General features: G+C 42.0%; 2 protein-coding genes across 3 annotated transcripts; both read right to left on the bottom strand.

Annotated features, from left to right (window-relative positions):
• Positions 1 to 287: 287 nt before the first annotated feature.
• Positions 288 to 15,335, bottom strand: LOC127769952 (beta-glucosidase 1). The gene is made up of 11 exons (XM_052295612.1): positions 14,855 to 15,335; positions 13,939 to 13,997; positions 10,566 to 10,641; positions 10,374 to 10,445; positions 10,158 to 10,245; positions 9,486 to 9,726; positions 1,622 to 1,737; positions 1,177 to 1,394; positions 958 to 989; positions 759 to 861; positions 288 to 668 (listed from the first exon to the last, which is right to left on the bottom strand). Exons 1-11 carry the CDS (start codon positions 15,129 to 15,131, stop codon positions 394 to 396), a joined length of 1,557 nt encoding a protein of 518 aa, XP_052151572.1. The 5' UTR covers positions 15,132 to 15,335; the 3' UTR covers positions 288 to 393.
• A 4,020-nt stretch (positions 15,336 to 19,355) lies between these two features.
• Positions 19,356 to 25,030, bottom strand: LOC127785812 (ATP-dependent Clp protease proteolytic subunit 3, chloroplastic). Of its 2 annotated transcripts, XM_052313204.1 has the most exons (6): positions 24,614 to 25,030; positions 23,183 to 23,297; positions 20,436 to 20,611; positions 20,011 to 20,106; positions 19,646 to 19,925; positions 19,356 to 19,544 (listed from the first exon to the last, which is right to left on the bottom strand). In XM_052313204.1, exons 1-5 carry the CDS (start codon positions 24,890 to 24,892, stop codon positions 19,647 to 19,649), a joined length of 945 nt encoding a protein of 314 aa, XP_052169164.1. In that variant the 5' UTR covers positions 24,893 to 25,030; the 3' UTR covers positions 19,356 to 19,544; position 19,646. The 2 variants fall into 2 exon arrangements, with proteins under 2 accessions (XP_052169164.1, XP_052169159.1); XM_052313199.1 differs by having other exon boundaries at positions 19,356 to 19,925; positions 24,614 to 25,027.
• Between the last annotated feature and the right edge of the window lie 2,868 nt (positions 25,031 to 27,898).

The following is a 27,898-nucleotide window of genomic DNA, read 5'->3' as shown; positions in this document are numbered from 1 at the left end:
CACTAGACACTGTCAAGTTTTGCATTGGGAGAGAATAGTGTCTTCATAATAGATGAAGAATAAATATGATTGGTAGAGAAGAGAGATGATGTATTTATTAATAGCCTACTTTAAAAAACTATGGGTTGTGGAGTGTAGTTTCTATTGTGATGTTTTATTAACATGGCACCTTAGACACTACTTATGCACACTATGGGTTGGGACTACCCTTATCACTCCACTCCATCAATCTTTAATTGGTATCTCCCCATGAACCATTCAAACTATTTTCATGACATCATTCAAGATTGTTAAGAACCCTACTTGTATTTATTAGCTACTCATTTGGCCCACCTTCTTATTTGTGCATTTTTGCAAACGAAAAGGTGGTTATATCAAGGTTGAAAGCCCAGCTCAGTTTTTGCTGCTGACAAGGTCCCTGAACCAGTAGGCCGACATCTTGGGGTACCTCCTGAGGGTCCTGAAATCCACGTACACCAGGCCGAACCTCGACGTGTACCCGAGCTTCCACTCGAAGTTATCCAGCAGGGACCAGGCGAAGTAGCCTATGCAGTTGGCGCCGTCGTCGATCGCCTCCTTCAGCTTGGTGATGTAGCTCCTGTAGTAGGCGACCCTCGTGGTGTCATGCACCCCCTGAGCAATGGTCACATTGCCAGGATCATCCATGCCTGAAAACCAAATTATGTTTTGTTGTGCTGTTCTTAGTGATCACAAAACAATGTGAATGAAAAAGGAAGTTACAAGGAAAAAAGATGTACCATTTTCAGATAGAAACATTGTGGGGTTACCATACTTCTCCTTGACATAGGTGACAGCTTTGTACAAACCCCACGGTACAATGTAAAGCCAGTCAGAATTCGCCTACAAGACCAAATGGTTTTCAGCGATGCACACAACTGAAGTACTGATCGATATATGATTCGTATCAGCGGTAGAAATAACCAACAGATGGCGTACCCTTGGTCCAATTGGCACGCCATCGCGTTCATCTGCAGCACCAAGAGAGGCAAAGGATATCAGGAAATTAATTGTCATCACAATGGAACTTTCATTATTTAGAGACCAAACCCTTAATTTTCAGTCTTGGGGACCACTGAAGCATAACAGTTTATTAGGTAGTTAAGTTTTTTTTTTGAGAGAATTAGGTAGTTAAGTTAAGTTGAAGAGATGACTCACAAATAGGTGCAGCATGCCAGTCAGACGAGTAACTAGGGAGAGTCGTGGCGTTCGGCTGCTGATCACGGACATAATAAGCAGTATACTGATTAATGCCAACATAGTCGATTGATCCCTTCACCATGTGGACCTCATCGGCCGTGAACTTCGGAAGCCGTTCTTTGACAATCACTTGCAGCGATTTAGGGTATTCACCATAGATGATTGGGTGAAGAAACCTACAAAGGTCAATCAACTTGTTTCAGATATGTGCGTAGGGATTTTGTATTTTTGTTGTGTAACGTGGTGTGATCTGTATATATCTCATCAGTTATAAAGTCTAAACAGCCTTAATATCTTGCCATCTAGGAGCAACATACTCCGGCAGTTTGCGGATTCTTGGCTTGAATAAAGAAAATAAGAAAAAGGTTAAGAAGAAACAGAAATGAATTTGAAGCAAAAATACCATCCAACGTGGAAGTCTCTTGATCTTTGAGCCGCAGCTTGGTCTGCCGTTGAATTGGTAAGACCTTCATACCAGACAAAATCCAGAAGAATTCCAATCTTCCCCTTTTGTATATGCTGAAAAGTTTGTTAAGCATTTTTAGGACTATTTCTGAATTTTATGCTACTATTTGTTTTATGGGCTAACTGGATCTATGTCACTATAAATGTGCTATATCAGAAAAATGTCATTATTATTTGTGATATCAGCTGGGTGCTACCGAAGTTTTATAAAATTAAAACCATGCCATCATCATCACGTATTATGTCATCACATAGACCAAAATACCCTTACACGTGAAACACACATGTCAGTTCTATCTTCTTCCATCACCCAGGCCTGACTCTTGGGCTGAATTTTTTACATTTTGGTCTTTTTTGAAAACTTATTTTACAAATAGACCCCTGGAAAAACTTAAACCTAAAATGGTCCTTTTTGGGGCGCCAGAGTTACTGGCGCCGTACCCCAACATGGCAGCGCCAGCCATACTGGCGCCGTGCCCGTGCCACCGTGGCCCTAGGGCTGGCGTGGAGGAGCTGACTGGGCAGAAGTGGGGCGCCAGCCACACTGGCGCCGCCCCTCATACCACGGCGCCAGCATGGCTGGCGCGCCCCTTCTCTGTGGGCCGCCCCCCTAAACCCCGTGGGCCCCACCACCTTTCTTCTCCCCACTCCCATTTTCGCCCAAGCATCAGCCCGAGCTGAGCAGCAGCAGTTCTTCCCCACTCTCTCCCCCTCACCTCCCCACCTCAAATCCACTCCATTTGAACTTGTTTTTCGCGGGATTTTTTGTGGAAATCGAAGAGAAAGGTAGACTCCTCCATTCCCCCCTCTTTTTTTTCGTTTTTATTGGTTGAATTTGTAGATCGAAGGGTAACCCTAGAATCCCTTTTTTGCCCAAATTTGTGATTTTTAGCATTTGTTCTTAGGATTTACTTGTTGTAATGCTACATGTTTGCAATGTACTCATTGGTGTCATGATTTTTTTAACCATATATGTGGTAATGTTAATATTTGGATTGTTTGGTTGGATGGATGGATGAAAAATTATGGTTGAGGCATGAAAGTAATTTTAATTTGATGGACTTGATGCTAGAGCCTATAGGTTAAACTTTTAACCATTAATTATATGAAGGGGAGAAAATTTTAGTTGCATTATAGAAATTGATTATAGTTAATTAGAACTAGGTTGGGTTGTATGACGGAGTATTTGTAATATTTAGATGTGTAATGCACTAGTAAACTTGTTGATAGTTGTCGGTAGATTAAATATTTTTTTTTGGAGTAGTAGCTTTGGGATAAATTAAGTTATGCATTGGTTATAATACGTCGGTTTGGACTACGTTTAGGAATGAAGATTTAATTTATGTTGCAAATTTACATTTGATTTTTTGGTGTAGATGGATAGAATTGTTCGTGTTTACTACGGTGGTAGAATGGTGGAACCTTATGTTGGTGCACATGTTGAGTTTGAGGATATGTCATTGAAGACCATTTTATTTCCCACCCACCCAACTCTAGATGAACTAAGGTCACGAGTGAAAGAAGTTCTTGGATGGACCGAGGATAATGTGGAGATTTGTTTTTATGGGAGATACGATGTTGGTCAAGGGCATAAGTATATATTAAATGTAATAGGTCAGTTGGAATGGGAAGTTTATTTTGATTTGGTAAAAGAGTCTCAGTTTAGATCTCTAGAGGTGTTTGCATCAAAGTTGGTACGTACCGTAGAAAATTTGGATCTAAACAAATCTCCTTCTTATCATTACATTGAGAAGAATTTTGTGACATATTCTTCTCGTCGTGGAGGGGGTGCAAGTAAGACTGAGTTGGTACGAGAAGACTTGGAGGGGGAAGAAAATAAGAAGAGACGTTTGCTTGGAAATGATTTAGGGGAGGTAGGCCCATCAAAGAGACATTGCGGTAGTGATGATGTGGATGCAGCGAGGGAGATGAAAAGGGAGTTAGTACAAGAGGGGCTTGATCTAAGTGAACATTTGTCGGAGAGTGTGCATTGGTCGTTGTACGGAGGCAACCGTGAATACACGACGGAAGTAGCAAGCCAATATGTGAATCCAGATGATTACTTTTATGTCGAATTGAGTGGTGGTCACGATTCTGTCTCAGTAGAAGTCAATAGAGAGGAGGTTGACGAGGAGGCAAGTGTTGAGCAATATGATGTTGAATTTGCTGAAGACTCTGATGATGACCGTCCATTCCCTCCACTAACTAACAATGACAAGTTAGCATTAGAGGAATGTCGTGCGTTTGAGAAGGTGTTTGGGAGGAAGCCGGACATTCCTGAGTTTAGGGACCTAACACATGCCCATGGTGCAATACTAGATGGCGGCATCAACCTAGATCAGTTGCCAGAACCATTCCAGGTGGATGGTCTCAGAAAGGGTTTGGAGTTCCCATCCATGGTCGCATTGAAGCTATGGCTTCAGGAGTACGCCATCGTGCACCATCGTCCATACCGTGTTGTCAATTCTGCCGCAAACAGGAGGTACACTGTTAAATGTGAAAACCCACGGTGCAAATGGAAGGTCCATGCAACTAAGAGGTCTAGTGGCACGTGGAGGATATCACGGGTTGGTAAGGACCATAGTTGTGCTACTGCCGAAGGTTCAGGGAGCCACCGGCAGCTGACATCTAAGTTCATAGCAAATAGGTTATGCAATGCCATAAAACTGCAACCTACACTCTCTGCTTCTGCGTTAGCTTTGTATATATTTGAGGTTTTCCAGTATAGGGTGAAGTATGGCAAGGCTTGGAGGGCACGAGAGGAGGCTATGAAGCTCATTTACGGTGAATGGGGTGAAGCGTACGTCCGTTTGCCCACTTTGCTGCAAGCCATTAAGCAGACAAATCCCAGTATGGTCTACCACATCGATACTCATCCTGATCGGGTTGTCAACGTTGATGGAGTGACCAAGAAAATTTTTATGCGTGCATTCTGGTGCTTTGGTCCTTCCATAGAGGCTTTTAAGCATTGCAGGCCAGTACTAGCTATAGATGCAACCTTCCTAACTGGGAAATACGGTGGTGCCTTGATGACTGCATTATCAGCTGATGCGGAGGACCAACTTGTACCTTTAGCTTTTGTCTTGGTGGAGAAAGAGAATTCACGAGACTGGTGCTGGTTTATCGATCTTGTCCGACGGGTTGTGGTTGGGCCGCATAGGGAGGTTTGTATTATCTCAGATCGACATGCTGGTATAATGAATGCCATGAGGACTCCTGTTCCAGGATTGCCACCGGTTCACCATCGATGGTGCATGAGGCACTTCAGTGCTAATTTCCACAAGGCCGGTGCGGACAAGCATCAAACAAAAGAGCTCCTAAGGATATGTCAGATTGACGAGAAGTGGATATTTGAGAGGGATGTTGAGGCACTAAGGCAGCGTATTCCCGAAGGTCCTCGTAAATGGCTTGACATTATATTAACTAATTGATTTACAATTGCTATTGCAGGTACTTCAACCACTCCGAGTTAGAGCTCATGCCCCCCCAGTGTTCGACGATAGGTACATCCCGTACCTAAGGGCGGCCGGGTTGCTCGGGGTGGCCTTGGTCGTGAGCAGAGGAATGCCAGTGTTCAACGCTCCTGCGTTGACAGCACTTGTGGACAGATGGAGGCCTGAGACACACAGCTTCCACCTCCCCAGTGGTGAGATGACCATCACTCTACAGGATGTGGCTATGATCTTGGCCCTCCCATTACGGGGGCATGCCGTGACGGGCAGGACAAAGAATCCTGGATGGCGTGCACAAGTGGAGCAGCTGTTTGGCATTCCACTGAACATTGAGCAGGGGCAAGGGGGCAAGAAGAAGCAAAATGGAATACCCCTGTCTTGGCTGAGTCAGAACTTCTCACAGCTTGACGACGACGCTGAGCCATGGCGTGTTGAGTGCTACGCCCGTGCATACATCTTGCACTTGTTGGGAGGGGTTCTATTTCCTGATGCTGGGGGTGACATTGCTTCGGCGATATGGATTCCTTTGGTCGCCAACCTTGGTGATCTGGGCCGTTTCAGTTGGGGCTCAGCAGTGTTGGCGTGGACATATAGACAGCTCTGTGAGGCCTGTTGTCGCCAGGCACCATCGTCCAACATGAGTGGTTGTGTGCTATTGATTCAGCTGTGGATGTGGTTAAGACTACCGGTTGGAAGGCCTAAGTGGAGGCAAAGCTCCACTACTTGGCCCTACAATGAGCCAGACATGGAGAAGACAGTGGCCTACCTTTTTGAGAGGACAGCCACTGCACATGCTCACCGGGATGTGGCATACAAGCATTATGTCAATGAGATGGACTGCTTACAGCCTCAACATGTAAGTACTTCCAATATCACTTCTAGTTAGACATTTACTTCTTTAATTGAGATACTAACCAACGACATCTCTTCAACTTTTGCAGATTGAGTGGTTACCATACCACACAAATGAGGCTTCAAGCTTGACCCTGAACTCGATGTGCAATCGAGACTCTGACTACTTCATGTACCAGTGCCCATTGATTTGTTTCTGGGCAGTTGAGTACCACCTTCCGCACCGTGTCATGCGACAATTCGGGAAGAAGCAAGACTGGCCGGTTGAGGACATCTCAACTGGAGTTGAATTACACAAGTAAATATTTCTTATCTTTGTTTTGCTTTCATTGTCAATGTTCAATTTTGTACCATTTAACCTTTGTCGATGCTCACTCTTGTTTCATCACCTTCCACTTGTCTAGGTATGACAGGGTGAGAACAAAGAAAGTGAAAGACTGGGGGCTTGAGCATAACAGATACATTGATGAATGGAGGACAGCCGGAAGGAACGACAGGTACATCGAGAATATACACCAAAATCATTTTTTCTCAGAGTACCTTCGTTGGCTACATAGGACATATAGACTGTTCTTCCGCCCTACTTGGACGGAAGCCGACATAGAGGATGACCGCGATTCCGATGAGGGGCGGAATCCCTATGATGTCCGGACTAGAGTTGGATATCAAATGGAGCACGCCCCACTTAGAGACAGAGTCGTAAGTTTTCTTGCATTTGTTAAAGTTATTTCCATTTACACCCTAGACCCTAACATATACATTCTCACGCTTTCAGTCGAGAGAGCTCCTCAGGAGTGTGAATGAAATGGGGCATGCCCTCCAAGCTCCGAGGGGTGGTGAGGACACAGAGAACACACTCCGCAATGTTTTAGAGGTAAAATTTATTTAGCACTTTGCATTACTTGAGTTATGCCTAACAAACTTCTTTTTTTTAAAATGCAGAAAGTTCGTCAAAGGTGCCGAAAACTTGCAGCAAGATTAGGTTGCAGGTCGGTTGGATTGGACGACGTGTACCAACCGTGGAGACTACCACCACCACTACCTCAATCCGCGCGTCCAAGTACCGCTCGACACTCCATCAGGATAGAAGAGCGTGAAGAAGTTGGTGGCTCGTCATCGTCACGCATTCCGCAAGGGAGGGGAAAGGGGAAGGCGCCGGCTCCACCTAGCAACGACGATGACGACGACGACGAGGAGGATGAGGACTACGTCGCACCAGACGCTGAGGAGATAGACATGTCGCAGCTTCCCGACGCGCCTCAGGGGACGCAACCCACGCAATACAACTTGCGATCCACTCGGGCAGCGAAAAAGAGGTAAAATGAGCTTACCATTCTCAAATGTTATTTGATTTCCCTCATTTTGTTTTTAAAATGTTTTAAACACTGGATTTTCAAATGTAGGTACACTCCGGGCTCGCAAGCTATTCGGCGCCAACGGAAGAAGTGATTTGTATGAAGTTAATCTATTTGTTGGTAGTATGACATGTGTGGTGCACTATGTGATATAAAATGTGATGGACTATGTGAGGACTATGTGATGGAGTTTTGACATTGTTTCATGTGTGGAATATGTGATGGACTTTTGGCATTGTTTGATGTGTCGAATATGTGATGGACTTTTGGCATTGTTTGATGTGTCGAATATGTGATGGACTTTTGGCATTGTGATTTGTGCAATTGGAACTTGTTTTAGTCTGTATGATACTGTGAATTGTGATTTGAATTGCGAACTGTGAATTGGTACATTTGTGCAATATATATCTTCAATTTGCAGGGAGGCAGAGGCGCCAATCATCCTGGCGCCGCGGTCGGGGAGGGCGGCGCCAGCCGTAGCCCGGAGGCAGAAGGGTTTCGGTGGGGGACGAGGGCGGCGCCAGACACCCTGGCGCCGTAGTCCAAGAGGGCGGCGCCAGCCCGGGCCCGGAGGCAGAAGGGTGTCGGGCGAGGAGGAGGGCGGCGCCAGCCACCCTGGCGCCGCGGTCTGGGGCTGGGCGCCAGCCTTTGCCCGGAGGCAGAACAGACTTGGCAAAAAAAATTTGGGGGGGGAGAAAGTTGGGGGGCCGCAGAGGAGGGGCGCGCCAGCCATGCTGGCGCCGTGGTATGAGGTGCCGCGCCAGTTTGGCTGGCGCCCCCGTTCTGCCCAGTCAGCACCTCCGGACAGCCCTAGTGCCACGGTGGCACGGGCTCGGCGCCAGTGTGGCTGGCGCCGCCATGTTGGGGTACGGCGCCAGCCGCTCTGGCGCCCCAAAAAGAACCATTTTTGGTTTAAGTTTTTCCAGGGGTCTATTTGTAAAATAAATTTTCAAAAAGGACCAAAATGTAAAAAATTCAGGACTCTTGGGCGGGGGGGCGACGGCCTAGGGCCCTGTCCTAGTTAGGGGCCTATGCCTAAATATGTATGAGTACTATATGAACCAACAAAGTGGTATTTAAGATTAGTGAATAATTCAGTACTATCTACTACTCCTTGTTATCTACATAATACTAATTAGTGAATTAATAAAGATTCTAGATTCAACAATCAAAATTGTATGTATAGATAGATTCTTGTTGATAATATATATTTCCTTTATAATTTTAGGTGCTGAAAAGTTGTAATTTTACTTAAGAAGCATTTTTATGGTGCTAAGTAAATGGGAAAAATAAACAAGATCAGTTTAAGTGTTGATATTTTTCTATTTCTAAGAATATATATATGAAATGTTATGAATGCTCATTTCTCTCTAAGATTAGATTTGAAAACACACTTTGAAAATGAAGGAGTTGTTCAGATTGTAGCCAAAATAAATCTTACCAAATTTTGGCAATTTAGCAATATTGCCAAGTTTTGACAGGATTTCTTATGTATTTACTATAGTTTGGTAAAAACTAAATGAATACATCTTTAATAACTTTACCAAAAAATTGATATGGCTTGAAATGATATCAATCTGAACAACCCTAAAAAATGTGAATATACATATAACACATATCTCTATAGGGGAGAGATTGATGGTTAAGGGTCATGTTGTCAAGTTTGCCCTAGGGCCCTCAAAATTGTAGAGCCAGCCCTGCCTCCACCCTCTCCTCTTCTGTCCTCCCACCACCCACATTCCCCAGTCGTCCTCATCGAGCACGCGGCTGGGGAGCACACACGGTCCATCCTCGCCGAGCGTGAGAGTGGGCGGCCTCCCTGTCCCTAAAGCTCGCTGAGGAGGACAAGGAAAGAAGAGAAGGAAGAAGATGGAGGAAAGAAAAGAACATGACAACAAACATAACGGTAGCAGTATGATTTTAATTTTATAAAATTTTAGTTGCACCTAACTAAAATTGCGAATAGTAATAACATTTTTTTAATATGGCATATTTGTAATGGTATGGATCCAATTAACCCTAGTTTTATATCTCTAGTGGTACACTTTTACATATATAAAGAGCTAACAAAATGGTCACTTGTTTTCTCATAATTTTTTTAAAATCACCCATAAAAAGACCACAAACCGGTGACTGTTTTTACCTGATACTTGTGCCGGTATCTCTGAACAGCAGAAGCATGGGAAAGAATGAGGTGATGGGCAACAATGTAAGGCTCGGTGGCAGAGTTTCCAGCCGTGCATTTTGTGCACCTTCCTGGAGCAAAATTTCCATCATCGTATCCTAGAGCGGCAACAACTCTCGGTTCGTTAAATGTCATCCAGTTCTTCACTCTGTCGCCAAATGTCTTGAAGCAAAACTCAGCGTAGTCTGCGAATGCTTCCCTGCGTGATTCAAAAACAAACCAGTAGATACATATATTGGATCATCTTGATCTACAGTTTCAGGAATGCACAATCTGCTGCTGCATGGTGATTGTTAAAAAAACAATGTATGAGAAAAAAATTATTGAGAGTTGCCATTGGAACTCCTGTACTTTGCAGGATTTTGAGCGGCAGTTGTATCTGATCTTTTGCTAGTATGAATATATACCACAAGGATCTGCAATTCCGATGATAGTAACTTCATTTTTCTATAAAATTCAAATATTGATAAAAAGAATTATGGTGAACTATCCCGTTGGTTCCAATGAGTGTCTAAAAATTGTTCAGAAAAACGAACGTACTGCTGCATAGCTTGAGAAGAGAACAGTCACATGTCAATGTATAAGTATTTGGATCAACCTTAGTCTTGAATCTAACAAAGCAATACTTACACTACTTTTCTGTTCAACAGTCCTCCATATTGCACCTCTAGTGCCTCTGGTAAGTCATAGTGATACAAATTGGCATAAGGTGTAATGCCTGTTAAGCAGCAGAGCAACGTTCAGCTTTAGAGTTCAAACATGTGCCACGTATCAGATGATTTTCATTTTCATTTTTATTTTTTTGCGGGTGAATATCAAATGAAACATTAACAGTACGTGGCATACCTATCTTCAGCATATAGTTTATCAATCTGTTATAGTATGCCACACCTTTCCAATTTACTTTCCCAGTTCCAGCTAGGACAGTGAACACCCATCCAAGAGAAATATAAGTTAGTTTGCATCACTTTCAGAAATCAAGTCCAAAATAATAAAATTGTACTCGTAGATTAAGACGAGCAACTTAAGGGAGCTTACTTGGGAATATTCTTGACCATGAGATTGAGAAGCGGTACGCATCGAAACCCATACTTTTCATGATGTTTACGTCCTCCTGCAAGAGCAAAGCCAAGTTTAATTCTCTGCTCTCAGGTCATCTGTTTTATTCTATAGTTCCCGGAATCAGGAGTACAAGCGAATGAATAAATTCCATGCTTGTCTGATAGATCAATTATTAGGTACCACTTCTAAAAAACGATTTTTCCGGACACATTGGTTTCATTTTTTCAGTTGGATCTAAAGAATTTCACTTCTAAAAAATAATGAGAGGCCTGAAGATTTAACCCCGCTAGTAAAAATTGACTTTTAAAAGGCGGGGTTTAAAAACGACTGCCATGAAAAATACCCTTATTTTCGCTGACAATACTCTTTATAACACGCATGTGAAAATTAAAAAAACCGTTTGCAAAAGAGCAGGAATGCTATTAAATAACAGCAACGACAGTAGAGGGGACAACAGTAATGTCTCTCCCACTCACCTCCCTCTACTCGATCTGTCGGCGGGTGGTGGCGACGGAAGCAGTTGAGGGGTGGCTCCGACAGCGGCTCCAGGTGCCTATTTTCTAAAACTTTTATGATTTTTCGCCTAAAATAATCACAGCAAGCGGTCTTCTTAACATGGTCACATGTGAAAATCGATTTTTCATAGGTGTTCTACTTAAGAGACCAGCATGTAAAATTCAATTCACGTGCGGTTTGTGCAGCCAGTAGTGAAAATTTATCGTTACTAGTGGTTGCTCTAATCTCTTGCGAAAAATGAAATTGGCCGCCAGCGATTGCTTGTTTTGTCGTAGTGTACTAAGTGCAAGGGGTAGTGTAGTGATAAGCAAACCTTATATAAGGAAAAGCATAAGATTATGTTCCTAAATGTACAATCAGCATGACAACAGACCAAAATTTCCAAATCTATAATTGATGTTTGATTTATACAAGATAAGTTTCGGTTCAGTTTGACTTTGCGTTGTTCTTCTAGCAAATCATGCAAAAGTTGAATATGTTCATAATTAAAACAAGCCTTTCAAACCTTAGTATAAGAGAAATTTCAAGCATGAAACAAAAGTCGCATACCAAATTTATGAAATGTCAAATAAGCCAGATAATACTATAATTTCTCACCATGATGAAAAAGGTACGGTGTATATATGATGTATGCTTAATACTATGGAATATAGGTGAGATTGAACTTTCTTTTGGAAAACAATGTGGTTGAATGTTTATTGCGAAAAATAATCATAAAACATTTAGAGCGGTTAGAATCATAAAGAGAATCATAGAAACAGAAAATAAGTTGCACGTCATCTCAAAGGAAAACGTGTATACTGTGGTGTTTTCAGCTATCTGTTTTTACTTTTCCCTGAATGGTACGAATCTGTTATTGTTGAAATCATGACGTGTGTGTAGCCCTTCTACCTTGCCATCCAGGATACCGTACTCTTCACAAGAGATTCTTTTGATCACTATGAAGTAGTCCGTTACAAAAAAAGATAGAACACCCACAAAAATATCAAGAGCAAGAAATGCATTTTGTCGGCGATATAGGCCCGGGGGTATCAGGTTTAGAGGGAGGAGGCTGCCCCCCGATGCCACATGGCCCTCCCCCGAGGGGAGTCAGGCCCGAGGTGGGGTGGCGGCCACTCCTTCCCTAAAGACTAGTCGGAGGAGGCTGCCCCCCGATGCCACGTGGCCCTCCCCCGAGGGGAGTCAGGCCCGAGGTAGGACAGCGGCCACTCCTTCCCAGAGACTGGATGAAGGAAGCTGCCCTCCAATGCCACGTGGCCCTCCCCCGAGGGGGGTCGGGCTCGAGGTAGGGCGGCGGCTACTCCCTGGTTGAGACTAGAGGGAGAAGGCCGCCCCAAGCGCCACGTGGCTCCCCCCGAGGGGGGATCGGGCCCGAGGTCGGGCGGCGGCCGCCCCCTCCCGTGACTAGGGGTCGGGCTTCCCCGACCCCCTCTCTAGGTCACCACATATGGTGGGTTAGGTGTCCGCCTCCAGGTGCCCACCTACCCGCATTTATGGCGTCCCGAGCGGTGCGGCGTGCAGTGCACTCAACCGGTCTGTGACCAGTCGAATGACCGATGGGACTGGCTAGTGCGCCTGTGCGCTGCTCGTGTGTCAGACGGCGTGCAGCCTGACATGTCCCATCAAATAGTGATGGTGAGAGGTTCTCATCCTCTTATCCCAGCCGGAGTCGGTCCTCTCGCTCTGGTCAAAGTAAGGCTCCCGTTCCCTAGTGTAATAGGAACCCAGAAATCTTCACCCATTAAATGGTGACTGACAGGGGCACCCCCCGTGTCAGATGGCAAGATTTGATAGGCCCCATCATCAAGACGACGTGTGCTTGGCTTCCCAAGTCAAGAGACAAGACATGCATTTAATGCAAAGATTATAATACTTCTCCACCGGAGCTAGGTTAGGTTGTTGGGCCCATGTGGTAACCCCTTGAGGTATAAAAGGAGGTCCAGGCCTAGTGGTGGGGGGGGGGGGACTTCCGAGCGAACTGGCGCTTAGGTCTCGCAACCCCAAGCACTTGTGTTCTACATTCAATCAATCATGCACAGGAGTAGGGTATTACGCTTCTTAGCGGCCCGAACTTGTATAAACCTCTTTTGTCTCATCGTCTTGGAGGGGCCTAACTCCCTCAGGATCACACAGCTCCGCTCACCAAGCCCTCGAATCTCACCCGCTGCCCCCGGCCGAACTCATAATGGGGGGCCTTACGGTTCCCTGGTGGAGGAGTTCATTCTCCGACACATTTGTAGTTTGAAATCCTCCATTGCCAGCCCCCCTAGCTTCTTCAGCTTGTTCCAAAAGCTAGAAGCTTAAAAAGAAGCCCAAATTATTGTACAATCTCAAGAAGCTAGTCTTGGAAATGAACCCTATTGTTCCCTCCGTCTCATTTTAAACGCAACCATGAGTTTCTGAATCCAACTTTAACTGTTTGTTTTATTTGAAATTTTTTTTGAAAAGAAATAAAAAACATAAATCATGCAAAGCACTATTCATGTTTCATCATCTGATAACAATAAAAATATTAATCATAATTTTTTTTAAATAAGACGGACGATAAAAGTTAGACACGAAAACTCATGCTGCATTTAAAATGGAGCGAAAGGAGTATAAAATAGGAATGATGTTTTGGACTTTTCAAAGTCAACAAGCTAGGTACAGCTTTGACTATTTAACTCTTTTGCATAAATAAGAAAAAAAAAGTTATAAAGGTGTGATAACTAATTTGAAAGTTTTTGTTACGACGCACTTGGCTTTAAACAATACTTCGTTGTTAAAATTAACTTTTCTTGACCGCCCGGATACCATAACATTATTCTTTTGTGACTGGAGGTAAGCATTTTACCTTGTAGCGATGGTACTCATCAACAGTAACATCTGCCGTAGCATTATTTGCTATTTCACCTGGTCAGAAAAATAAGCAAACTCTAGTTAGTCTTTACACCACGACTCACAAGGTCGCATGTACACGTATAGAGGATTAGAGGCGCTCTTTGCTCTGTTGTTCTTCGATCGTTCTCCCTTTTTCTGAACAAAAAGAAATGTTATACGTGTTCTAACACTAAGCATGATTCATGTACTTAAGGGTAATTCAATACGGTTCAGTCTGTCCTATTTATAGGGCAGAAATGTCATAATACCAGTGTTATATGCCTTCTACACCTTTTATTTTAAAAGAACCACACGTTCCGTTCCCTTTGTTTTATATTACAGCTTTATAAGTCCCTTGTAAGTCAAATCTCTTTTCAAATATGATTAATTTTATAAAAAGATAGCAACGTCTATAACACCAAATTAGTTTTATTATATTCATTGTGAAATATGTTTATAGTATATTTACCATGTGTTGAAAATATCGATATATTTTTTTATATAAATTTGGTTAAACTAGAATAGATTTGACTTTAACAAATTTAAAATAACTTATAATAAAAAATAATATAAAACGGAGGGAGTTTTTAACTTGTTTGTTCTAAGCTCTGTAATCAGTTTTGATAACAGAACTGTTGCCACTGTACATATATCCTTGTGAGTGAAGTGGAGATGATCCTAAATTTAACGTAGGGGGCTCCTGCATATATGCAGCTTAGAGCTTGTTTAGAGCTTGTTTATTTTGAATGCCAAAATTTTGGCAAGATATTAACGTTGTCAAAATTTTAGCAGAATTTTTCATATATTAACCAAATTTACCAACAAAGTAAATATAGATTTTTTTTTTGATAAAAATAGCATCAAAATGAACGGTTCCTTAATTTGCTCACCGGGAGTCTTGACGAAGGCGTCCCAAATGCTAGGGCCGCGGCCATCCTTGAGCGCCATGCCCTCCACCTGGTACGCCGACGCCGCCGTCCCGAACACGAACCCCGCTGGGAAGCTCCGCCGGCTCAGCCCGCCCGTGATCCCGGCCGCCTCCTGATGATCGGCGCCGGCGCCGGCGCCGCTGCGAATGCCGTCTTCGCCCGCAGCTTGCTCCGCCGCGCGCGCGGCTCCAGCTACTAATAAGGCCAGCAGAAGCACAACGACGAGGCGGTGGCCCATGGTTAACTGCTCTGCCGCACTGTGACCGCCGGAGACCGGAGTGCCGGTGCTGCACGGTGTGCGCGCGGCGCCCGCCGGCTAACTAGCTAGAGAAGAAGAAGAAGAGGAGGAGCGAGCGCGAGTGCTCGCTGTGTGGGCCTGTGGCGTAGACGTAGTATAATGGATAGCTCAGCTGTTTTCGGCCATTATAGGGGGCCATGCGCGCGTTAGACGGAGATGGTTGTCAGCACCCGGCGCCCTCAGTTTGTACCATATGTAGCGTGGGCCGGACGGGGACGAAGCTACCGTAGCCAGCGGTGCACGCGTCAGGGCAAAACGGGTAACGACGCGCGCAAGTACTGCTTAGCTGCTGCCTGCCTGCCTCTCGTCGTCACGCGCGCGCCACTCATACATGCCGCTTATAGTCTCTTTCTTTTCTTTTTTTACTTCGCTGTCTTTTTGTTTCTTTTTTTAAAAAAATTACACAGCACAACACAGACACTCATAACACACACGCAGTCACCTCTATAAACGCACGCACGTAAACCCTACACCTATGAGCATCTTCTAAGATTGGACCGGCAAATCCTTCGGGATTAACGAAGTCACAACAGGCGCATTGCTGTCGACGGGTACGTCGCCTACCACTGAAAGCACAACACCGTTAAATCCTGAAAAATTTGCTCCCATGAGGAGTCAAACCCAGGAACTCAAGTGCTACTGAGGCTCTTGTAACCACTAGGCTACATGTGTTTAGAGAACGGCAAGAGTTATGCATGCATTTTTCTTTATAAGAAATACAGTATCTTCGAAAGACTTAGCCGATATACTTTGAGATTGACGAAGTCATCATAAACGTCTCATCGTATATAAAGAATAGTGAGTTGTAAATTAACACGAGTACCCGTAAGTTTAGAAACTGAATATGAATGGATTGGTTTAAAAAAAAGCCAATTGAGGCTTTGTTAAGAAAAAAATGTATTTTTCATTTTAAAAATAAAGCTTCGCAACAAAAATATAATTTTATTTGTTTTAATACTTAATAGAATTTTTTTTTGTCAACCTTTTAATCTAACTTTTATAAATATTAATTTTTTAAAAACTCTTATCCCATGCGGTGGAAATTGAGGTGGCAAAGAAAAGGTTGCACCCACGGTTAAATTCCGTGGTAATTCAGGGATTCGCGATGTCAATAATCATAGTGGTGCGTGGCATATTAAATCGCTATTGTCGCACAATAGGAAATCTGCTATTGTCCTTGTCAAAGCAACATTGAACTGCGGTCTCGTAGGATTATTTCCATGTGCCTTTGCCTTCTCAACCTATATAGTTTATCTTTTAAAGAGTAAATTGTATTGATATTACACAAACTTGTCAAGTGAGTTCACTTTAGTACACGAACTTATAAAATATTCGTTTTGGTGTATGAAGTTATCTGATACGTGCAAAACAAGGCTAAAAGGATGTCACAACCATTTTTTAACAAGTTAGATGTTGATTAGGATGTGATGTGCACACACGAGCTGAACATGATTCCAGCGTCCTTCGCATCATTTTTCGGTTTTTAATGTTCTTCTCCGTGTAATCTTTTGACCTTATTAAACATTTATATATATATATATATATATATATATATATATATATATACATGTATGTATATATATATATATGGGAGCGTATCCTATGCACACAGGCCCTCACATGTACACACCGTGTACACCAACTAAAAATTATCACAAAAAATTCTAGGAAAATTCATACATATACTTTCAGTAGTATTACATCTACGTGCAAAGTCGCATCTTCAAATTCATTCTACATAGAGAATAACAAAAAAGATAAAATTCTGACAAAATTGCAACCTTAAAACTGTCAGATTTTTTGTTTTTTTTGTTACGGCTAAAATATAATGAATCTGACGTTAAGATTTTAACCCTAGGTGTAATACAATTGAAAGTATGTGTATGATTTTTTCTAGATTTTTTGGTGACATTTTTTAGTTGGTGTGCACGTGTGTACACGTGAGGGCCTGTGTGCATAGGATATGTTGCCATATATATATACATGTATGTATATATATATATATATACATGTATGTATATATATATGTGTGTACGTAGCATTCTTCTTATATATGTGTTTATGTAGAATCTTAATTAACACATAATTAGTAAGTTTAGTCTTGTTCTGTTCATTTGATCTTAGTTGGTACGCACCTAATAAATTTGTATATCAAAATGAGTATTTTACAAAATTTGTATATCAAAATGAGTATTTTATAAATTTATGTACCAAGTACCTTGATGTACTACTTGATAAACATTAGATGGTTTGTATGTAATTGAAAAGGCCAAGTATCGCGCTCTTTTTTTTCTACACTGACGGATTAGCAATCAGTGCCATGCAGAGTTTTCCGGAGACGTCGGGAGCACTGCACAAAACTAATGAAGATCCGGTAAATATTTAAAAAAATATTTTTTCTTTTAACTTTGTCAATGTATTCGGTGGTTTTTGTTACGACACCCAACGGTAAGCCAGGTACCAAAAACGGTAACAAACCCGGCTGGCATGCGACAGCTTCTTGGTTCTTGTCTCGGGTTGGTTTGATTTTGCTGAGCTTCACGTGTGGTGTGGTGTCGGGTGTTAAGTTTACGATCCCAATACCGTTCAAAAACTATACAATGATAAACTGGTAAAACCGATAAAATCCAAATAAATCTTGTTAAAAATCTAAAATGCAGTTTTTTTTTTTGAAAATGACCGGAAAAACCGAGCATTTGTGTTTATGACCCGGACAGGTTTCCACCGTACCAGAACTGTAAACACTGGTCAGCGTACCGGATCTGTAAACACCGGTCTGATGTCTGCGGGATAGCGCTGAAGAAAGTTGGACCCACTCGTCTCCTGCGCTAGTCCGACCAAAGGCCAATGTCCTTTACATTTTTTAATGTGTGTCCAATCTTGACCAAATCATGCTTATTAACGTATTCATGATTTGGATCCATGTGAACTTGATGGCCTTGGAAATCATGCAGGATGTTCAAAATCCCAAATATTTAACGAAGAAAAAAATTCATTTGTCAGGAAACAATAGTGGTATTATGCCATTCCCAACCCAATGATTAGGATGGTGTCCATAGCATTAAATAAGCTGCTACCTAGTATGAAAAATGATGTGGCAAGTGAATAAATGAGGAAAGAGAAGAAAACATGTCTTGCATTAGACATGGTTTTTACATAACATCCAAAATATAGTGTGAGATACTCCCTCCGTCCCATAATATAAGGGATTTTGACTTTTTGTTTGTACTGTTTGACCACTCGTCTTATTAAAAAAATTTATGCAAATATAAAAAATAAAAAGTTGTGTTTAAAGTACTTTGGATAATAAAGTAAGTCACAAGTAAAATAAATAATAATTCTAAAATTTTTTGAATAAGACGAATGGTCAAACAGTGTAAGCAAAAAGTTAAAATCCCTTATATTATAGGACGGAGGAAGTATCTCACACTATATTTTGGATGTTGTGTAGAAACCATGTCTCATGCAAGACATGTTTTCTTCTCTTTCTTTATTTATTCACTTGCCACATCATTTTTCATACTAGGTAGCAACTTATTTAATGCTATGGACACCATCCTAATCATTGGGTTGGGAATGACCTAATACCACTAGTGTTTCCTGACAAATGAATTTTTTTCTTCGTTAAATATTTGGGATTTTGCACATCCTGCATGATTTCCAAGACCATCAAGTTCACATGGATCCAAATCATGAATACGTTAATAAGTAGCATTAAATTTAAGTATGGAATAGCGGGGCTTGATTTGAAAGATTAGTGTTTAGTACTAGTTTCTTGATGATGTGGAGTTTATGAAAATTTCTAGTGTCTTGGGTTGGGAATGGCCTTATGTGAAGTCATGGATGCACACAAAGGAATAAATCCTAGTGCCCACCAAGAACTACACTCAGGTTTTTAATATTGATGCCCACGAATATTACTCGTGCTAAAAAGAGACGGAGACTAACGTCAATTTCCTGCCAAACAATTTATTATACGAAAAGAAGCAATCTGCAGTTGCTACGTTTGAAATTGCTTCCAACACAAAGTAACCACGGTGAAAGCTGAAACAACCACCATATCGATTTGTTTATAGAGTGCATATACATAACATAAGAGAACAATCTAGGCAGTGTTGTAATATAACTTGCTGGGTTTTCTCTCTTTCTTTTTAAGTATGGCAATTGGCAAGAACAATAATAATTCAGCCAACATAATGGCAGAATGAAAGCAATGTACACTGGAAATCGCCATGAGTTATTGCATTGGAAGAACGTGTTCTTGCAGTCCATAAAATTAAGGAGCGCTACAGCTACTGGACATTCTTTTTCTACTACTGCCAGACTACATTAAGCTTCACAATGTGTAATAACCTGATGAAGGGAACCCAAAGTTGTGCATTGTAAGCTAACATATCATGCCAAGCTATGTTCGACCGTAGAACAATGGTAACTGTATGACCTGGCAGACGTACCTCAAGCTGTTGAGATCTCCTTGAACTTCCCATCGTCTCCACTTGCACTGCCATTACCATTTTGAATAAGCTTCTCCTCTGAAGGTAGATTTTTCATGATTTTTCTAGTTGGTCCTGAAGCATTCCATAAGTACCACACACGCGATTTTGGAGGTGGCACAGCTCCTGCCAAAGGAGCAACCAACCCCGGCTTCCCTTCATCTATAACGCTGTCAACTATGCCATAATCCTTGGCTTCCCAAGGACTCATGAAATAGTCAAACTTTGTATCCTCATCAATCTAAAATAAACAGCATGCAGTAGATCAGAGAACAGCAAACTTTTGTGCTAAAGCAATACATCAGTAACAAGTTGTCAAGGAGTACCTGCTCTTCAGGCTTCCCGGTGATTCTTGACAGTATTTTGTTGATCTTTATCTTCTCATACATCATCTCTCGTATCTGTAATCCCATCTCTGTGACCTGCCAGATGGCACAAATTAACATATTCTATTGAAAAAAAAAGGATGACCCATTTCTGAAAGTAGCATTGCATTTCATGGTAGCACATATATTGCCATAGGGCACAATGGTCAGAAATTAAGCCAACCGAGAATTATTCTTTTCAAAAAGCAATATTGATAGTTATGATTTTAGTCTTAATATGATATTATCATATAAAATGGAGGTTATGATTTTATTTCAGGAGTGTTTGGTTGAAGCCAAAGCTTCCAATTGTTTCCCACGATTCCTTAGGCAATTTCCGAGCAAGTTCGTCTAGTAAAAGAGTTAAACAACATAAAAAAGCTTACCTTCCCACCAGCACCCCCTGATGGTTGATGGATCATAATTCTCGCATTAGGCATGCAAAATCTCTTCCCCTTTGTCCCAGCAGCTAGCAAAAATGCACCCATGGAAGCCGCCAGTCCAAAGCAGACAGTTGATATATCAGCCTTGCAAAATTTCATGGCATCATAAACTCCCATTCCTGTATATTGATGTGGGCATGTTTATTGCATCATACGATACCAGTATGGCAGCATTAACACAAAACTAAATATTTCTCTGGTGATCGGCATAAAAGTTATCAAGAATAATTGTACATTCAGGAACATGAGTCCAGTTCAGTTTAGGCAGTTGGACTTTAAAAACTCAAGTACAAAGAGCCTAAAACGGTAAGGGGCTTAAAAGGGTCAAATATAAAAGAAACAGAGCTGATTGAACTGACTAGGTTTTGGTGAACTTGAGTGAAGCAGATTGGGAAGACAGTAAAAGATTTAAGCCACTATATTGGAATTATGTTACAAGATGGATTCACTTTCATATTTCAGTAAATGTTCTAGATGTTTTGAGATATTCTGCAATTTATTCCCAAGTTTGCATGGATTGGTGATAACGAACTGATAAGATTGGGTTCATATCAGAATTAAACATGTACAGCAATGTGGCACAAACAGTGAACAGCCCCCAGTGTCTCCTAAAGGCATAAGGTTTATCAAACACAGGTTATATAATATATAAAATCATGATTTTCATGGAGATATTGCACAACATGCATAAGATCCAATCTAAGGTGCTGAACCTGAAACCATTTATCACTGTTACTGTTGAGCTCGGCACTGTACACTGTTCACTCATGAACAATCTCAGGAAAGTTAAAGTTGTTCTATTGCTGACATTAAAGCGCTTTAGAATGATTATGAATGCAGATCCTAGGTATAAAAAAGAGACTCCACAAAAAGCATGTGTAAATCTTGAAACGAAAAAAGAGAACAGATTATTAAACTTCAGGTTTAATTTTCTTGTATTTGATGAACTTGTACAGCACCTTTTCAGTATGTATGAATTTGGTAAATGCATCAGCAAAAAGTATGCAGCATAAGACTTCACTAGAGAAAAAATAGGAGCTTTTTTCAAATTCCTAATGTTGGAGCACGCATTTCCTTATATGCAAAACATCGTATTGCATATAATTGGCTTGGATAGTTATCAAGTTGATGCCATTATCATGTAGCATAAAACTTATCATTTTGTTATTGCCAGATTATCATCAGCATATTTGACACACCAAAGATTAAAAGGACAGGTAAAGAATAAGAAATCAAAATTATGCAGAAAATATAAATTAACTAAACAAAAATCAAAATACAGTCCATCAGTTCTACATTTCATGTGCATGTTTAGTGTTTCTATTACACAAGACCTGTCCAACGAAAAAAGTGAGTATAGTTATTTTTCGATTTCTGAAGCATGGCTGTGGTTTAAAAGTTCTATCAGAGAAGTTGAACTTGAATTGATTTCGTTAACTAATTCTTGATTCATTCCCATAATCTATGTGCACTGAGTGGTATGTCACTGCACCATTTAGAGCTCACAAGATTTCACTCATGTGTTTTCACAAGGTTTCGCTGGAATTTCAGAACACCCCGTGATGCAAAGTGAAATTTATTTCAACATATCCTGGTGCAAAACATGGCATAAAACGAAACAAAGCGATCTTCAACATGAGTAAAGTGCAATTTTCTCCAAGTAATATAAAGAACTCATAGGCAGATATGTAGACCAGAGACATTTGTAACTGAATGCATCACCAATTGCCGCATAACCCAATCAGATAAGAGGCCAGTTTATTATATACAAGGACCCTTAAATTGACACAGCAAAATGCCAAAACCAACACTACTTTATATGCCACTGCCTTTTGAAAAATCAAAATCTTACCCTTCTATCTACTTGCTACTATTGTAAATTCCATTTGATTACCGATGTAAGGGGAATGGTATCTGCGTATTCTTCCTCAAAATTAGCAAGAAAATCTTCTTTTTAAAGTCAACTCGGCCAAACAGCCAACCTTGGTCCTGTTAATCAGCGAGCTTGGTATCATAAATCAGTTCATTCACATGTAAACTTGTTATTCTTTCTGTTTTGCAGCCACCTTAGAATCCACTAGATTAAGGGCACAAAGACACATTATACCTGAGCCAATCAATGATAAAACTGAACTCTTCCCACCCCAAAAGGAAAAGAAAAGAAAAGAAAAAGAAACTCGGAACTCATCATCTACCACAATAACAGGATGAACTGATGCCCTCCATTGGAGAGGAAGAAGAAAGATGTAGGACAGAATGTCATGTGCGGCTGGCCAAATAAAAAAGAGGGTATATAGTATAGTCAGGACAAAATGATCTTTGCACAGCTCCATCACTGCTTGACTAACAGAAATTGGGAAATAATAGCGAATAAGGTAAAGGCTCTTGATAAAAAAGAAGGCAAAATTTGGATAGTCAGGGCAAAATGATCTTTGCACAGTTTCATTACTGTTTGACTAACAGAAATCAGGAAATAGTAGCAAAAAAGGTAAAGGTTCTTAAAAATCATTGGCATTTAAGGTTAGATAAATCTTGTAGTGTTACAGCAAAGGATCCAAAACTTTTCATCAAATATAATCTGCAAGGCATTTACGTTACAAGATCCTTAAAATGAAGTTAGTCAATTTCTCTCTATCAATACAAAGAGCACAAGGCACAAGTTATTACAATAAGAGGTTGAGAACACATACCTGCTGTTATGGAGCCTCCAGGTGAGTTAATAAACAATTTGATGTCCTTAGTTTGATCCTCAGCATCCAGCAGCAAGAGTTGGCTGATGATAAGATCAGCACTCATATCATCCACCTAGTCAGCACAAGGCATTGAAAACAATAGATACATTATTTTGCACAGTCAGTTATGGCATAATAAAAGTGCTATTTATTACACAGAACAAATATTTTCATTTGTGTACACAATACAGTGGCATGAAATTTGTTCAGAGAACAGTACCATGAAGGTGAAGCATAGTGCTTGATCAGTGGGCAAATCATTAATAAACCGTCAGATTGTAATGTCAAGAAAACATGATATAACAAGAATGTGTTAGTTCAAACAGAAAAAAGTGTTCCCTGAAGTCACTTCTGCTAATTATTCCTACCAAAATAATATGGCCCATACAACAAGGAAAAGAAAGTAAAACGACATACGACTCAGGAAAGAGTTTGATTCTGACCCTAACCATCTCAAGCATTTAGGCTGTGTTCGGAGCTCCAAGTTCCCAACCACTCTCCCTCGTTTTCCGCGCGCACGCTTTTCAAAATGCTAAACGGTGCGTTTTTTGCAAAAAAATTTCTATACGAAAGTTGCTTAAAAAAATTCAAATTAATCCATTTAAAAAAAATAGCTAATACTTAATTAATCACGCGCTAATGAACCGCTCCGTTTTCCGTGCAGGGAGATGGGTTTCCAACCCCAGTATCCAAACACAGCCTTAGTCTGTTCAAGAAGATGCAACATTACCAAGGTGACATCTAATCATTCAACAAACAGCACTCATGTAAATGTAATTCTCAGCATGAAAGATTCTTGATTCACAAGGTTGGCAAAAAGGAAACAAAATATATCCCATTTACATATCTTATGCACATTCTGAGCTAGAAAAAGTATTAAGAAAAAAAAAATCAAGATGGGAACAACTAGAACAATTTGGACAACAGCAACAACAGAATATCACATAATGTATACTAGAGGGTGATCATAGCATGCCATATAAAATCTTGGATGCCCATTAAGTGTTACTAAAATGCTTCTAGTTCTTTGCAAACTACATAAGTTTGAGACAACATAAGTTTATATAAGTCAATACACTTTCACCACACGCATATAAGAAGCCATAATCCTCAAGGAAACAAATATGTAACAATGGGCATACCAAAGAACATATTGGGCTACATTTTGGTTGACATAATTGAATTGCAAATCTTTCTTATTCCTAAACTAGTGCATTTCGTTTTTTTTAAAAAAAATGGCGAGGAAATTACACTTAACTTTTTTCACACCATAAAATTCGCAAACATTTCGATATTAATAATTGAACAAGAACTGCTTAATGGGTAATAACAACACCCACAGTGCGATTTGGGGGGGGGGGGGGGGGGGGGGAAGAAGAAAAGGCTAACCGGGGAGCCGAGGAAGACGATGCGCTGGCGAAGGAGCATGTTGGTGGTGTCCAGCTCCTCGAGGCGCGGCTTCCTTGCCGCAGGCCGAGCCGCCGACGGCCCGGGAAGTTCCCACGCGGAGGAGAGCGTCCGCCGTGCCGCCGACGCCGATGCGCGGACCGTAGCTCTTGGCGCCGCCTTCCAGCAGCACGGGTTGGGAGCGAGGAAAAGGGACGACGGGGACGAGGAGGATGAGCAGGGAGAAGCGGGGAGGGTCGCCATGGCTGCCGCTGCCTCCATTTCTTGGCTCGCGGCTGCTTCTGCTGCTGCTGCCTGCTAGTGTGTGTTATCCTGCGCAGGGGTTTGGAGAAGGAACTGATTGGGGACGAAGATGGGGCCCAGATGCCAGCGGCTCGCAAGACTTGTACTACTCCATACTCATAAAAGTGACAATGTTTAAGTCAAACGTTAATAACTATCAAGTTGTTGAGTTTGAAAATGTAAAAATTATATGTATAGATTTGTCTTGAAAAATACTTTCATAAAAATATACATATATCACTTTTCAATAAATATTTTTATAGAAATAAGAAGTCAAAGTTGTGTTTTGGAGATCGTGTCGCTGTCCTAAACGACTTCCTTTACGAGTATGGAGGGAGTACAGTGCAGTGAGAAATGAGACAACTCTATCCCCTAAGGTCCGTCAACTTGTCATCGGGATACGAACCGTAAAACCAGATATGCGGGATCCCTCAACTATACAAAACTGGTCATCCGAGGTTCCTTAGTGGTTTTCAACCCGGTTTTGTCCGACGTGATAGCTGAGTCAGCATGGGACCCACATGGGCCCCACATGTCAGCTGGCCACGTCATACCCTCTCCCCTCCTCTCCCTTTCTCCTCTCTCTCTCACTCTTCTCGTCTGGGTAGGCACTAGTCAGCTGGGGAGGACGGCGGCGGCTACTGCCTTCGGCGGGGAGAGGTGGGAGAGGACGAGGGCGTCGGTGGCCGGCGACGGGCGACACGACGGTGGCGGCTAGCGACTGGCGACGCGCTGCCGCCACTACTCTCGCCTGCCGTTGCTGAGGCCGCAAGCGCGAAGGCGCATGCTCCTAGACTTAGCCCATATCCATGAATGACACGATCACGGTGTATTATGCATATCCGCGGTTTTGATTTATCAGCTAAATAAGCTTGCTTATCGATCAAATTAAAGAGATAAGCTGGGGTTTTGATTTATCTGAACGACTTCTGCTGGTCATGCGTGCGGAGGAAAAGGCAGTTCCAAACCCGGCAACATAGGAACAAGTTAAATTATTGTCACTGGACTATGGCACAGCAACAAACGAACTAACAAATCAAGTTTATCTCTATCTATTGCTTCTTATCTGCAGGAAAATCGGAGGAGGTCGCTCCAGCGTATCGCAACGGCGGACACGCGGTGTGCGGCACGGCACCGACCTCGTAGACGTTATTTTCCACCTTAAACAAGGACGTAGTCGGTGAGCGAGAAGACGCGCGTGTGCTTCGGCGCCGCTGCCCAGGTTCGCCATGGCTTGCAGATCGATCGTGTTTTTTCATTCAAAATGAAAGCAGGAGGGAGGAAGAGAGGGATGGCTGGGGGTTACCTTTTGGTGAGCCGAGGGAGCGTCGGCACCTCTGGTGTCGTCATCATCGCCGCCGCGCTGGAGAAGAGGGAGAAGGGGGGTTGGATTTGGAGGCAAAGGAAAAGGGGCTATGGGAGAGTCGGAACGAATCGAGGCTGCCGCCGTGCTCCCCTTCTCCCTCGTCGCCGTGTTTCCCAGCTGCAGCTACCGCCTCCGGGCGCCGGCCACCGTCGCGTCACCGGCCACCGAGCGCCACCCTCCTCTCTCCCGCCTCGCTTGCTGGCCTCCCGCCGCTTTGCCTCGCCCAGAAAGAGAGAAGAGGAGAAAGAGGAGGGTGATGACGTGGATTACGCTGACATGTGGGGACCATGTGGGTCCCACGCTGACTCAGCCGTCACGTAGACTAAAACCGGAGTCAAAACCGTTGAGGGATCTTTTGTGATCGGTTTTTATTAGTTAAGAGACGCGGGATATTTGGTTTTGCGGTTTGAGGACGATTTTGTTTCTCGATAACAAGTTGAGGGACCTTGGGTGTACTTTTTCCATTGCTAAAACACTGTCGCAGGCTCAAAATCCGGTCCACACCAATGGATTGGGCCATTGGGGTTGAGGCCCATCCAAACGATAACCATATTTGGGATTTTTAAAATTTTTCTTTTTTATTAAAATATTAAAAATATAATTTTTGTTTGAAAAATTAAATATCTAGAGGAAAAAATCACCCTTCCATATAGAGTTAAGGGGTCTAAATGTAAATTTTTTAATTTATATAAAGACCCGTTTTAATTGCTCAAACATTTTTAGAATAGTGTCAAGTCAAACATTTTTAACTTTGACTATTAATAGAAAAAAATAAAAATGATTAATCATGTAAAATTGATGTTATTATATATTTATCATTAAACAAATTATTATAATTGTGGGTTGTCATTTGAAGCTTGTTACTCATGGAGAGTGATCTCATAGACGGTTGGTGTCACCCACGAGTTTCCGTCAAGGTTGTGAATTGACCCGGGCAAGTTTGTGAAGGTATTCCTCACCTCCGCAAGGGAACGAGGTAAGTGAGTAAAAAAACTTGTGCTGAGATCTCAGAGGTAGCCCTAGTTGAGCAATCCTCACTTTTAGTTATCTCTAGAAGGTTCTGTTGGATCTTGGTGGTCACTCGACTTATAGAGAAGGACCTAGGAGTGTTAGATTGAAGGTTGTGGTCCTCTTCTTTGATCTTTGCACAAGTGAGGCAAGGTATTAATCTCAACGGCGAGTAGGATCCGTGTGATCCGAACTTGGGGAAAAAAATTCTGTCTCTTTTGTGAATGCTCTGTGCTTGCCCTTATGTTCTATATACTCCTCTAGTCTACTGTGAATCATATTGGTTGAATAGGGCCTAAAGTTCTTTTTGATTTGGAGTTGTTTCTATGTTTTCATAGTTACCCTTTGAACTTTAAAAGTTCCGGGCTACCTTGAGCTACCAGAAAGTTTCGGTGTTCACCACCAGAAAGTTTTGGGCCCTGTTTAAATTTAACCGTTGCGATTATTTTTAGTGTTTTTAAGGAAAACCTATTCACTCCCTCATTAGACTACATCTTCAGCTTTCACTTCCTTATCTCTCTCTCTCTCCTTCCTTTCTCTTTTCTCTCTTCTCCGGCGAGGCGTGCGAGCCGTGAGCGGTGGCATGACCAGCAGGCAGAGTGCACGGTGAT

Source organism: Oryza glaberrima, chromosome 1 (assembly GCF_000147395.1).
Source record: "Oryza glaberrima chromosome 1, OglaRS2, whole genome shotgun sequence".
Lineage (NCBI taxonomy): Eukaryota > Viridiplantae > Streptophyta > Magnoliopsida > Poales > Poaceae > Oryza > Oryza glaberrima.
This window is presented reverse-complemented; position numbering and strand designations above follow the sequence as displayed.